General features: G+C 38.1%; 1 protein-coding gene across 10 annotated transcripts in view; it reads right to left on the bottom strand.

The window, feature by feature from the left end:
• The window catches only part of Pzl (Piezo-like), a 472,153-nt gene that overhangs the window by 71,301 nt on the left and 387,952 nt on the right, over window positions 1-12,900 (bottom strand). For 9 of the 10 annotated variants that reach the window (XR_011442830.1, XR_011442831.1, XR_011442833.1 and 6 more), the window contains one exon: window positions 5,935-6,082. Coding sequence is in view for 2 of the 10 variants with exons in the window: in XM_070280111.1 (XP_070136212.1) it covers window positions 5,935-6,082 (148 nt within the window). In the remaining 8 variants the exon portion in view is untranslated. Of the gene's footprint in view, window positions 1-5,934; window positions 6,083-6,582; window positions 6,674-12,900 lie in introns of those variants that run through there. The other variant, XM_070280112.1, reaches the window with a different exon arrangement.

Here is a 12,900-nt window from a genome sequence, read left to right as displayed (position 1 = left end):
TTTTTTTGTACTTAAGCCAATTGGTTTTATTCGTTGTTAGTCTAAATGGTTTATCTACCGCAACTGGATGTAGATTTAGATGAAGAAGTACAGGCGAGTGTTCAGACGATAGATCTGGTAAGGAGTTGGCACTTATCAGGTTGCGATGAATGTTTTTTGTGACTGCAAAATCTATCAAGTCTGGCAGTTTTCTTTGATCTGTTGGCCAATATGTAGGTGTCCCAGGGGACACACAGTCTAGCTTGTTGCTTGCTTTTATTATTGCATTGTACAACTGCCTTCCCTTAGGAGTCACAAGTCGAGATCCCCAGTGCGTGTGCTTGGCATTGAAGTCTCCTGCTGCTATAAATTGTTTGCTCAGAGAGTTGAAATATTCCATGAATTGGGATTCTGATATTGTAAACCGAGGAGGACAGTATACGGCGGCAAGCTTTAAAGATCGGGAATCCATTTGCACATCTACTGATGTAGCTTGCATGAAGTTAGTGGCGAAGCTATTGTCGAAGCAGTGCTTGATGAGATTTCTAATCAGAATCCCAGTGCCTCCATGAGCTTTCCCGTTTGGGTGATTCGTGTTGTAGAATAGATGGCCTCGAATTTGAAAATTATATTTATTTGTGAGATGAGTTTCTGCGAGTAGCATTACATCGATATGGTAATTAATAAGGAACTGAGTTAACTCGAGTTTGCGCTGTGAGACGCCGTTTTGCTGCTGGGATCCTCTTTATTTTTTGGGCATTTGTGAGATTCATGAAGGTCTCCACAAGCAACGCATACTGGACGAAGCGTGCAATAAGACCTTGTGTGGCCATATTCCTGACAATTATTACACTGCACCGGTCCATTTCTTTTATGCTGCTCCTCTACCGTAATTCTGCGGTGTAGTAGGAACTGGAGAGTAAAGATTGGATGCACTTCATTTTTTTTCAGAGGCTTGGATTTGGTTTCGGGTTCAAGTTCTACCTTGAAAAGAGGTTGAGGCTTTCTTTCTCTATTCAAAATGTTAATAACATTTTTTACATTAAAACCTTTCTCCATCAGTGCTCTTGTAACTTCATCTGGTGTTACTTCCGGCTCGATACCTTTTAGTACTACTTGCTGGCCTTACTTCTTTTTAATTGGTACGTGTAGAAGTTTTTATTATTGTCGTTTAAATACTTCGACAAAATTCTGTAGTTTGCTTCCGTATTAGTCTGAACTTAGTATCGAGTTTACGAGAGCATTCGAACTTTTCTCACGGATGTAAATCGGCGGCGGCTTAGGCTTTTTGTTGTCCCCTACGATGACTTCAGGAGGTGTATCATCGGATTTATCTGCCAAAATAGCAAATCTATTTGCTTTTAGGGGCTTCTATATTGTAGATTTGAGGTGCCTCGAGTTATTTTACCAGAGTTACCAAGAGTGTTGGTCTAAGGCTGAACATGGCTGAATTACATCTTACTGAGAATTTCCTGTTGTATAGGTATGACTTCAGAAGTTTGTGAGTGTTTGTGAGTCTAGAGTTCTGCGGGCTAAGCTTTCGTTGTATTTGTATGTAGCGATCCATACCAGTCTGTACGACCGAACGTTGTTTTGAAGGGGGCACGCTGGTGTAAGGTGCTGCATTATTTGCTTGCACAGCAGTTTCCGATATTACGGTAGATGGTATTGCGCGAGCAGTCGATACCATTGTAGTTGTTGTAATAGTTGCCGTTGCAGTTGCTAATGACGTCACTGTACTGGTGACCGTGGCTATGCAGGCAGGCATGAGGGAAGGGTATGGGGTTTTATCCAACGAGAGCGCAGGAGAGCAAGAACGCGCCCTGCCTTGCGATGTTGGATAGAGTTCATTACTCGGGGTTGGGGTTATTGATCGCGGTTGGTTATTTTTTGTTGGGTTTGCGGTCGCGTTGTCTTGCGTTGACACGAATGAGTGGTATGCGTTCTTACGTAGCAAAGAGAGTCGACGCTCGTCTTGCTGACGTTGGAGCACCGTATGAGTGTCGAATTCACTCATAGCTTAATGTTTTTGATTTTTTTATTTTTTATTTACACAAAAAGTACGAAGTTCATCGCACTAAGCGTCTTTTCGCCCACTGTGTATTTTTGTTTAGAGCTTGCACTGCACTATGCTTAGTTTTTGTTTAATTTTCGTTGCACGATAAGAAGACAAAAAGAAAGCACGTCTGCACCACTATCATAAAAAATTTGCCTTAAACTACCTATACCTACCTATCTTTAAATATAAAACTAAACACTGGAAACCAACTTACTCTAGCCACAGTATACTACCCCCTCGCTTCATTATAGAGTTTTAATTGATCATTGAAGATGAGTTTATGTATTTCTTAACTTTCTAGAAGACTGGGGATCTCGTCTCGTGAATCCAAACTGTCTCGACTATATATCTATATATATGGCACACCAATATACTGGCCGGCAGACCCAAAGAAACTACCCAATTTACTAGACTTTCCGATTACCAAAAACATTCCTCAAAATTTGATAAGCTCTGATCACTTGCCTGTCTTGTTTGATCTACGATCTTACAGGAATATTGAAACAATCATTAAAATTGACCTCTCAGAAAACCAATCGTGTTAAGTACAGAAAGCGTATTAGCTCACACGTAGACAGCTTTGTCAATTTACTGGAGCTCACTCGTACTCGTCTCTGCAGCTCGAGCTTCAACACCTCATACTATAAATACACAATGCAACCAAAAGTAGACAAATCCACAAATCGAATAGCTCGTCCTCGAAAATCAGCGCTTATGTCGAGAATTGCAATTCAGAAGGTGGCTGGGCGCGCAGCGATGCAGAAAGAGCCAGCACGGGGGCCAACCACCTTAAAAACCTTCTAACCACCTTCAAACCAAATCCTGCCACTAGTTCGTTTTTTTCCGACTTTACCATATGAGCCTCAGCTTCAACATGAGCCAATTCAGTGACCAAACGAAATCGTTAACATCATTAAAAATAAACTGAATCCAAAAAAAGTCCCCGGGCTGATCATTAGGCTCCGAAATTGCACTGTTCGCTCTATCCCCCAGCTTTTCAATGCCATCGAGGTGTGACATAGCACACCTCGACAGAAGACCCACATGGCGCCGGCACATTGAAGCCAAAAATAACACAGTTAAAGCTAAAATCCAGCAGCCTTCATTGGCTAAGAAACGCTCGGTCTCCCCTTATCCTTGAATATAAAGTCCTGCTGTATAATTCGGTACCAAAACCTATATGGATGTACGGCTTCCTGTTATGGGGGAATGCCAGCCATAGCAATATTGACATAGTCCAGCGAGCTAAGTCGAAGATTATGAGTGTTTTCTTTTAATGTTAAAAAGAAAACGTAAGATTCGTAAGCTTAATGTTAGTCAATAAAGATTCAATAAATAAAAGCAACATAAAATGAAATTATCATTTTATTTTTCAACGAGGTTATCAAGCTAGGAAGGTTCAAGCCAATCAAGCTAAGAAGGTTCTCTTTGCTGCTAAATATCGTGGTCTTCCCACTTTTTTGAATGATCAAAATGGGGATTTTAGAAAAGCAAAAAACCTTTCTTATACTAAGCCTTTTTTGATTTGAGGTGCATTGAAAATTGAGATTATTTTTTATAAATAAATAGATAGTACAATAGAGCAGGTAAATAGATCGACCTTCTTGTATAAGCAAGGATGCATAAAAAATCTTTATAAAATGTAATACTTTGTAAATGTAAATACCTACAAACCTTAAAACGTTTTTTTTTTTTTTTTTTTTAATTTATGTTAAATGAGATATCTACTTTATAGAAGAATTTTTATATACATGAATGTCGGGACTTGCAGCCGCTTATAATTCGGCCAACTAAGACAAGTCTTGGAAAATCTAACCGAAGTTCCATTTCTGACGTCACATTGCATTTCTGAACTTTCGATCGACCTTTTACTCAATCGACCACCTGTACTTGTCCTCTTGTTCGGGACTGTCTCTCTAGTTCGCACTCTTTCGTTTCGTTTTCGGTCGCTCCGCTGATATTTGTAAAACGTCGAACCACACTCGCGAACCGCTCAGAATCTGGATCGTTCCATCTAGCTTACATCTAAAATAAACAGAGCTCGCAAATAACAGTTGACCGTTTTTCGTGTTTCGGTCTGCTCACTAACACAACAAAAAAAGACAATACTCGTGTGCTCTCGCTCTGAACTGAACTATTCGTTGCTCCTTGTTTTTGTTTTCGGTTAACTGTTCTCCGTTAAGGGGTTGTTTTTATGCTCACTCAACAACAACCTAGAGTGAGCGATTCAACTGAACGCTCACTCATTGAGAGTCAGCTGATGAGCGAAAAAACGAAAAACTCATCGTAAATGGTCTTTTGATTTTAGTAGAGTTTAAATAACGTTTAGTAACAGCTTTAACATATTTATTAAATCTTAGCATTATATTTATTATTTATTCAGTATTTAGCTTAACAACAAGTAGAGAATTTAAAGTTTCTGCACTTAAAGAGCTTCGTCGCTCGCTTAAAATGTAGTGAAGCGCTGAAAAAGCCCTCTCAACAGTCACCTGAGTCGCTGGTACAGTACAACGTGTGCGAGCGCACTCAGATGGGGCGACTGCAGTTTTATATCATTATCATTTACATATGTCTTACAACATGTAAATTACAAGTCATTCGCATATACATACACTCATACAAAGGCAAAAGACTTTTATTTTCTTCGCTCGTTGCAAAATGGTCAGCGAATGACCAGAGCAAAAAGGACATGCAAAATTTGTTTTTGGTTGAGCACAGACCGTTCGTTCAGGAGTCACAGGTGAGCGGTTCTAGTGTGACATTTTGCGCACCTGGTGTGTAAAAAACAGTTTTTTGGTGACTACAAGAAACTGTCAACTGTTATTTGCGAGCTCTGAAAATAAATATAAACAAGAAAGGAAAGCTAACTTCTGGCGGAGCCGAAGTTGATATACCTTTGCAGGTAAAACCGGATATACAGATATCGCAAACATGGGATATAGTTGGCCGATCCTTATGGGAATACGAATATATAATCCAATTTATTACAATACAAAATCTAAACAAGAAAGGAAAGCTAACTTCAGGCGAAGCCGAAGTTTATACACCCTTGCAGTTAAAACCGGATATATATCGCAAACATCGGATATAGTTGGCCGATCCTTATGAGAATATGATAATATAACCCAATTTATTATAATACAAAATTTAAAACAAGTCCCAAACTTCTATCTTTAACAATAACAAAGTTGGTATTTCTACCAAAAACCATTTCCGATCGTTCAGTTATATGGCAGCTATAGGATATAGTCGGCCGATCCTAATGAAATTTGATAGGTTGGATCAACTGATCAAAAATAGAATCTGTACTAAGTTTCAGCTTTCTATCTTCAAAAACACGAAAGTTGGGTCATTTTCGATCGTTCAGTTATATGGCAGCTATAGGATATAGTCGACGATCCTTATAAAATGGCATGTCGTAATATTTTGCCAAAAATAGCTCTTGTGTCAAATCTTGAACATTCTTACTCTAAAAACACCAAAGTTATACCATTTCCGATCAATCAGTTATATGACTATATAGGATATAGTCAGCCGATCCGGGCCGTTCCGATTTGTATACTGCGTGCAAAGGAAAGAAGGGTGTGTGCAAAGTTTCAAGACGATAGCTTTAAAACTGAGAGAAAAGTTCGCGTAGAAACAGACAGACAGACGGACATGCTCATATCAACTCAGGAAGGGATCCTGATCAAGAATATATATACTTTATAGGGTCGGAGATGTCTCCTTCACTGCGTTGCACACTTTTGACCAAAATTATAATACCCTCTGCAAGGGTACAATAACTACAATTTCGGGATTATTCTTGGAATGGATTTTTAACTTTACAATGCTTTATAACTTTACAATGAATATTTTCATATTTGATTCATATATGAGCATAGAATAAAACTTACCGCAAATTTCGGAAATCCAAAAAGTAAGACAAAAAAATTTATAAAATCGCACAGAAATAACAATGTATACACATCAGTCGATAATCTGGCCTTATGTCGTAATGTTAAAAAAAATTTGTAAAAGCCAGACAAAAATCCTCCTTTGTGCCTGAAAAAAATGTAAACATTTGAGTATAATTCATATTTACCAAGAAAGGAAAGCTAACTTCGGGCGGAGCCGAAGTATACATACCCTTGCAGTTAAAAACGGATATATATCGCAAACATCGGATATAGTTGGCCGATCCTTATGAGAATATGATAATATAACCCATTTATTATAATAAAAATTCTAAAAAAAGTCCTAAACTTCTTTCTTTCTTCAAAAGTTGACATTTCTACAAAACCATTTCCGATTGCTCAGTTATGTGGGAGCTATAAGATATAGTCGAAATCGTTATGAAATTTGGTAGGTCGGATTAACTGACAAAAAATAGAATTTCTACCAAGTTCCAGCTTTCTATCTTCAAAAACACAAAAGTTGGGTCACTTCCGATCGTTAAGTTATATGGCAGCTATAGGATATAGTCGGCCGATCCTTATGAAATTTAACATGTCGTAATGTTTTGCCAAAAACAGCTCCCATGTCAAATTTGAACTTGCTAACTTTAAAAACACCAAAGTTATACCATTTCCGATCAATTAGTTATATGGCAGCTGCCGATCTCGTCTGCCGATCCCGGTCGTTCCGACTTATATACTGCGTGCAAAGGAAAGAAGGGTGTGAATATTTTAAAATCGATAGTTTTAGGCATGCAGACAAATAGACGGACGGACAGAAGGAGTGGATTATGGACAGATGGTGATCCTGATCATAATATTTATAATTTATAGGGTCTGATATGTCTCCATTAGTTAACCCTGTAAGGGTATAAAAATAAATTTTGTTTTATTTGTAAAAATTTTAAGCAATATTTAAATTTAACAAATTTATTTTATTAATGTATACTATTATGTATAATATATTAAAAATATCAATATATCAAACGCGCCCAGCTAGGTGTACAACAATCGTAAAGGACTTTGTATCGGGGCAAACTGCTTTCCACCAGTCGACATTTTGCAAAAACAGTCCAAAAACATTCATTTGATTTGACCTGGCTTGCGTCAAAGCCCACATAGTTTATTTTAAGTCCGAAAATTTCCATACAACGAGCACATACAAAGAACATGCGAGCAAATCTCATTTCCTCTGGCCCAGAATTCGAAAGTTTTTAAAACTGGTAGGACAATAATAAACGAGACATTATAGATGAGTTCGTAGGTTTTTATTTTCCTCTAGTAACCTCTACTAAACTTGCCAGTCATACAAATCACACTCTTACATGGCAGTAAAAAACAGTTTTTGGCAGTCACTCATTACAGTTTTTGCATACTTTAATAAAAAATTCAGTAGGCTTGCCTTATTACTTTGGTTATCGTTAATTTTTGATCGTTGTTAATTAAATTGTGTTATGCTCACATGACATTTGGCACTAAGACTAAATAAATGAGTCAAAACGCCAAAAACAAACAAACGTCACTTTTTTCTGATTTAAAATAAACGTAAACGTAAATTGCTGTCGCAAAAGCATTTGTGTTCAAGCATTGAACACTATTTTATATACAAATTTGTAAGTTAGAGTTTCAAGGGATCGGACCCATTAAATAAGAGACAAACAGGATGGTCTAAAAACGATCCCCTGCAGCCTAACATAACAAACACAAACATAAGCATCATAAATAACACAAACATAAACGCATCCGCTTATCGCACTTGGGAAAGGGTCGCATAGCATGTAAACGTGCAGTGCGTTGATAAGTAGTTTTAAATAGGTTTAAGATTTTCATGTATCTTACTTATAAGAGAAGTGTACAGAATAAAATCAGTTTTTAAACGGAACTCATTGGAGTACGACCTTTATTTTGGGGCTCCTCTTAACATTTGGTCCTTCGAGACAGCCTGACATTTTCCCCCCTGCGGTAAGAGACTCAGGTCAATTCTCAGCCCAAGGTAGCTTAAAAATAAAGGCTGCGATCTGGGTAAAAAAGAACCCAGTTTAAAAACCGTAGTCCTCTGTTGTTTCCCCCCAAGAGGTAAGGAACACAGGGTATAAAATAATATAAATGCCAATGAGCATTAAAAAAGATAAAGAGAAAAATATTTTCCTTTCTACAGTGTGTTTTTATTTCGGAACAATACCGAGATAAAAAATTATATGCAAATCAACGAAAAAGTATTTGTGTATTAGCGTAACCGAGGCTTTACATCGGAAAAGTTAAAAAATATATATATTTGTGTTGGCGTATCCGAGGCCCTACATCGGAGAAGGTAAAAGTTAAAAAAAAAAAACTGATTGTGAGCGACAAAAAATAAATAAAAAAGTAAAACACCAAGGAACCCCCAAACAACATCCACAAAAAGTAAAACCCCAAAGAACCCCCAAACAACATCCACAAAAAGTAAAACACCAAAGAACCCCCAAACAACATCCACAAAAAGTAAAACACCAAGGAACCCTCAAACAACATCCACAAAAATTAAAACACCAAGGAACCCTCAAACAACATCCACAAAAGTTCATCATCAGGAGCAGCAACGGCGGCAACAACATCAGGAGCATCAACGTCAGCAACACAACATCAGCAGCAATAATTAGAAAATAGTCCTCGGCAAGTTTCGTTTTTATTTTTTATATACTTGAATTGTGTTTTGGAACTTAATTAATAAAAAAAAAAAAAATTTAAATATGTCAACTAAGGATAAAATCCCCATTATTGAAGACCAGGTGCTCCTCACCCGGCAAATAGATGCGCTTCTCGCAAAAAATTCTTATTTAAAAGAGGACAGCGAAATATTAAAAAAATTGGAGCAAAAAGCAATTGCTAACCATAATTATTTGATTAAACTAGGTCCAGTAGACCATGATTATTTTAAAGCAAATCATTACGATAGCATGCTATCGAAATTTAAGCTCGCAAAGGAAAAAATTAGAAAATATATTGGCCAGAAGGAGCTTTTTTTGAGGCTTGAGGGGGCAATAAAGAACCTCGAGGATTGCCTCGAGAAAACTTACATAGAAATTCAGGAAAGGAAAAATGAAACCTTTCCAATAAGGATTAAAAAATTAATAATGTTGCTAAACAAAGTAGATACAAAGTAGTAGATAGCGATTTAATAAAAATAGAAGGGCTCAATAATAAATATATGAGCAAAATTATAGAGCTCAAAGATGATGTTGAAATACACATCGAGCTAATGGATAATAAAATGCAAGAGAAAACTATTAATAAGGTAGAAGGTGGTAGCCCTAGAATGGACGAACTACCTAGCCTACCAAAAATTGAGGTCCCCAATTTCTCTGGAAATTCCAAAGATTGGGACCATTTTTATGAGTTATTTAAGGAGCTGGTTCATTCAAGAACGGATTTAAGTCCATCCTTGAAGCTAAGCTACCTTAAAAGTGCTCTAAAAGGGGAAGCACGAAATGTGGTTTCCCATTTATTGCTTAGCTCAGGCAATAATTACGATGCTGCCTGGGAATTACTCATTAAGCGATATGAGAATAATAGGAAAATATTCTCAGATCAGCTTAATCGCCTCATTGAGCTTCCAAAAATAAATTTGGACTCATATAGGCACCTTAAAAATATAATTGATTCAATCAATGAATCAATTTATATGATGCGCCTAAAAGCAAATCTGACCGAAGAATTAGATTGCATTTTTGCGCATATTATTTTAAAAAAATTAAGTATTGAGGCTCTACAGCAGTATGAGGGCCATGTAAAAAAATCAAGTGAAATTCAAAATTTAAAGGATGTCACAGACTTTTTAGACCAACGGCTTAGTTCGTTGACATCAGTGGGAAATGAGATCCCAACAAAAAAAATAATAAAAAATATTTACACAAGTGACCAAACATGCCCGATGTGCCAAATGCCCGGGCATCAATTAGTTTATTGTTACAAATTTAAAGCTTTAAGTCCACAGGAAAGAAGGGACGTTGTTAAAAAATGGAACTGGTGCCACCTATGTTTAAAGCACAGTTCAAACATCAGATGTACAAGCGAGCTAGTGTGCTCGTATTGTCAAAATAATCACCATAGCATGATTCACATAAACAACGCAATAGTGAATACGTGCATGACCTCTGAACAAGTGTTGTTGGCAACCGCTTATGTTCAAATAAAAGGTCAAGATGGTGAATTTAAAAAATTCAGAGCTTTGATTGACAATGGGTCACAAAGTACTTTAATTTCTAAAAAGGTAGCTCAAAAATTAAAATTGCCTAAAATAAAATATACCACACAAATAAATGGAGTATCACCATCAGGTTCCTGTGTTTCAAATCACAAATTAAAATTGACGCTCAAGAATAATAGTAAATATTCAAAAGAATTTAGCACAAATGCAATTATTATACCAAGTTTAAAACAAACTCTTCCCACAAATAATGTAAATGTAAATAAATTTGATTGGAAAGGCTATTATTTAGCCGATCCCAATTTCGATAAACCTGGCCAAATTGATCTGATAATTGGTGCAGATTTATATCCACAAATTATTATGCCGAAAATAGTAAAAAGATGTTTACTTCTTGGACAAAAAACGATTTTCGGATGGATCGTGTCAGGTCGCACAAGATCTAATTCCATTAAAAAGTCGATTATTTCTACAGTCTTGGTAAATACAATCCAAGATTGGAGGATAGAAAGAGGAAAATATGTGGAACCTTCGATACAAAAATACAAGGGTAAAAAAGAGTTTAAAAATAAAAAAGAATTTGAAGTTGTCCGACCAAAATACAAAATCTGTAATTTATCGTGGTGTCCTTTGGGGAAACATAAAATATTTCAGGAAGAAAGGGACTTCCCAATCGAACTACCGAACTGAGCGGACGTGCTTTGTCCGAGCTCCGGGAAAACTTCACTTCGCTTATATTTTCGCCAATATAAGCGAAAAGACACTGAAATACAATTTATTAAAAGCGACAGACAAGCTTTTTTTTTTTTTTTTTTTATAACAGTTGTAATGTGCTAAACCAAAACTAGTGCATTGTTGAAAAAAAAAAAAATACGTACCACGCAATGAGCTCATTGAGCAACGACCAAAAGAACGAGCGTAGAAGTTCAGTGAACCAAAGAAACGGCTTCTACTCTTACTTTTCAACCCGCGATACCGAAGTGGAAAAATCGGCGCTTAAAAGCAACCCGGCTTTACTGACCGCTGAAACCCAAAGGGCACGGTCTTGCTCACCCGCTCTGCTCACTCCGACTCCCGCGTCATGGAGTTCGCAGTGTAAAACCCCCCCTCCAATATCGGAAACAAATTTCGCACCAACAACAAGCAGCGCTACAACTTCTGCAACAACAGCGAAAACCCCTGCAACTCAAAGTACCACGACGTCAACGACTACAGCGAGTACAAAAACAACAACCTCGGAAAGTGCCAAAGCGGCAACGGCCACACAGACTGGAATGGATCGCTACATCCAAATTAAGCGCAAGCTTAGCCCGCAGAGTAATCCGGCAGGCAACAAAACAAAAATTAACCGTGTCCTGAATAACGATAATGAACCAGACAGATCCACTACTAACAGATTTGCCCTACTGGCGGAGGCTGAGGAAAACCAACCAGCCCAAGACACCGCAAAAAAACCCAAGCCCCCTCCAATCTATATTAGGGAAAAAAGCTCGAGTGCCCTGGTCAACAAAATTGCGTCGTTGATCGGGAACGGTGAAAACTTTCATGTTGTTCCGCTTACCAAAGGGAACATCCATGAAACAAAGGTGCAAACCAAGACTGAAGAGCACTTCCGAATAGTGTCAAAATATCTGGACACTGTACAGAAAAACTATTACACGTACCAGCTGAAAAGCAGTAAGGGCCTACAAGTGGTAGTAAAGGGAATAGAACCTGATGTTACCGCCGAGGAAATAAAAACCGCCCTTAAAGAAAAGGGCTTCGCCGCCAAGAATGTTATTAACATTCTAAATAAAGATAAAAAGCCACAACCCCTCTTCAAGGTCGAGCTCGAGCCTGAAAGCAGGTCGCTGAAGAAGAACGAAGTCCACCCAATCTACAACCTGCAATATCTTTTGCATCGGAAAATCACTGTTGAAGAGCCACATAAACGTAACGGTCCAGTGCAATGCACTAATTGTCAAGAGTATGGACACACAAGGTCTTACTGCACACTTCGGGCTGTCTGTGTAGTCTGCGGGGACGCCCACAAGTCCGCTTGCTGCACTACAAACAAGGACAGTACCGTGAAGAAATGTGGAAACTGCGGAGGCAGCCATACGGCAAACTATAGAGGATGTATTGTGTATAAGGAGTTAAAGAGTCGCATGCGTCAAGCGACCGCAACGCGCAACCAAAATCCACAGAATGCGTACGTTTCGTCAAAAACTACGCCAGACGTCTTCTTCGCCAAAGCTGCGAGATCCTCATTCGGTCCACTAAACACCACCAACGGCTTCTCCTATGCCGATGCTCTACGATCTGGAAGGGAAATTCCAATTCAGCCTAACTCTCAAAGCGCTCAACAGGCCCCAGAACAGCCACACAGCAAAACGGAAACTATGATGCTTACCCTACAACAAAGTATGATGGAGCTTATGTCATTCATGAAAACGACCATGCAAACGCTTGTTCAAAACCAGAAGATGGTGATACAGCTGCTCGTAGCACAAAAGTCCAAATAATCTATGCAGGCGCTACGAATATCAATGTGGAACGCCAATGGTGTCTCACGGCATAAACTAGAATTGTCACAATTCTTGACCGAAAACCATATTGACGTTATGCTACTGGTGGAAACGCATCTTACAAGCAAATACAACTTTCATATAAGAGGCTACACAATCTACCGCACAGATCATCCAGATGGGAAAGCCCACGGCGGAACTGGAGTTCTAATCAGAGAACGAATTAAACACCAT

Source organism: Drosophila bipectinata, chromosome 3L (assembly GCF_030179905.1).
Source record: "Drosophila bipectinata strain 14024-0381.07 chromosome 3L, DbipHiC1v2, whole genome shotgun sequence".
Classification (NCBI taxonomy): Eukaryota; Metazoa; Arthropoda; class Insecta; order Diptera; family Drosophilidae; genus Drosophila; species Drosophila bipectinata.
Note: the sequence above shows the minus strand (reverse complement) of the source record. Positions and strands in the feature narration are given on the sequence as shown.